At 72.5% G+C, this 739-nt stretch overlaps 1 protein-coding gene across 1 annotated transcript in view; it reads left to right on the top strand.

Moving 5' to 3' along the window:
• The window catches only part of RIPOR3 (RIPOR family member 3), a 28507-nt gene that overhangs the window by 13492 nt on the left and 14276 nt on the right, over positions 1-739 (top strand). Inside the window, 1 exon segment of the mRNA XM_008060630.1 lies at positions 499-648. Within this exon segment, the coding sequence (XP_008058821.1) occupies positions 499-648 (150 nt within the window).

Raw genomic sequence — 739 nt, forward strand, 5'->3', positions numbered from 1 at the left:
GGGGGGAGAGGCGGCAGCGTTGGGGGGGTCCTGGGCGGCTCGGCCTGCTGGGTTCCAGGAGCGGGGGACGGTCCCCTGGGCGCGGGAGCGGCCGGAAGGAGCTGAGGGCGAGCCGGGCGTCTGGGGCCAGTAGCGGTGCAGCGAGGGCTCACCCCGAGGTGGGCCTCCTAGGACGCCGGGGCTCCCCCAGGGCCATGTGGGCCCTTTCCTCAGTCGGTGCAGAAAGACCTTGGGCGCAGTCTGAGAGGACTGGGAGGGCTGAGTCCCTGCAGCCCAAAGCACAGACAGGAGAGCAGAGGCCGGAGAGCAAGGTTCGCCAGGGTCAGGCTGTGGGTCTGCCAACCCTTGACGGGCTTGCTGCACCCGCCGGTTTTGCAGTCGAGGACTCGGGCGAGGGGCAGGTGTGATCCCTGTCCCGGGGCTCCTGCTTTCGAGGTCGGGGTGCACCCGCTGAGCTGCCTGGCTCAGGCCGCTGTGCCAGCTGTGTGCCTCCTGCAGGTGGACGAGCTGTACGAAGACTACTGCGTCCGCTGGCGCCTGCGGGACGGCGCCTCCAGCATGCAGCGGGCCTTTGCCCGGTGCCCGCCCAGCCGCGCCGCCCGCGAGAGCCTGCAGGAGCTGGGCCGCAGCCTGCACCAGTGCGCCGAGGTGGGCTGGGCGGCTCGGGGAGGGCGGCGGGGGGGACCCGGCCGGGCCCGGCAGCCGCTGAGCCGCTGTGGGCTTCGCAGGACATGTGTCT

Source organism: Carlito syrichta, unplaced genomic scaffold (genome assembly GCF_000164805.1).
Source record: "Carlito syrichta isolate Samal-C Ts95f unplaced genomic scaffold, Tarsius_syrichta-2.0.1 Scaffold304681, whole genome shotgun sequence".
NCBI lineage: Eukaryota > Metazoa > Chordata > Mammalia > Primates > Tarsiidae > Carlito > Carlito syrichta.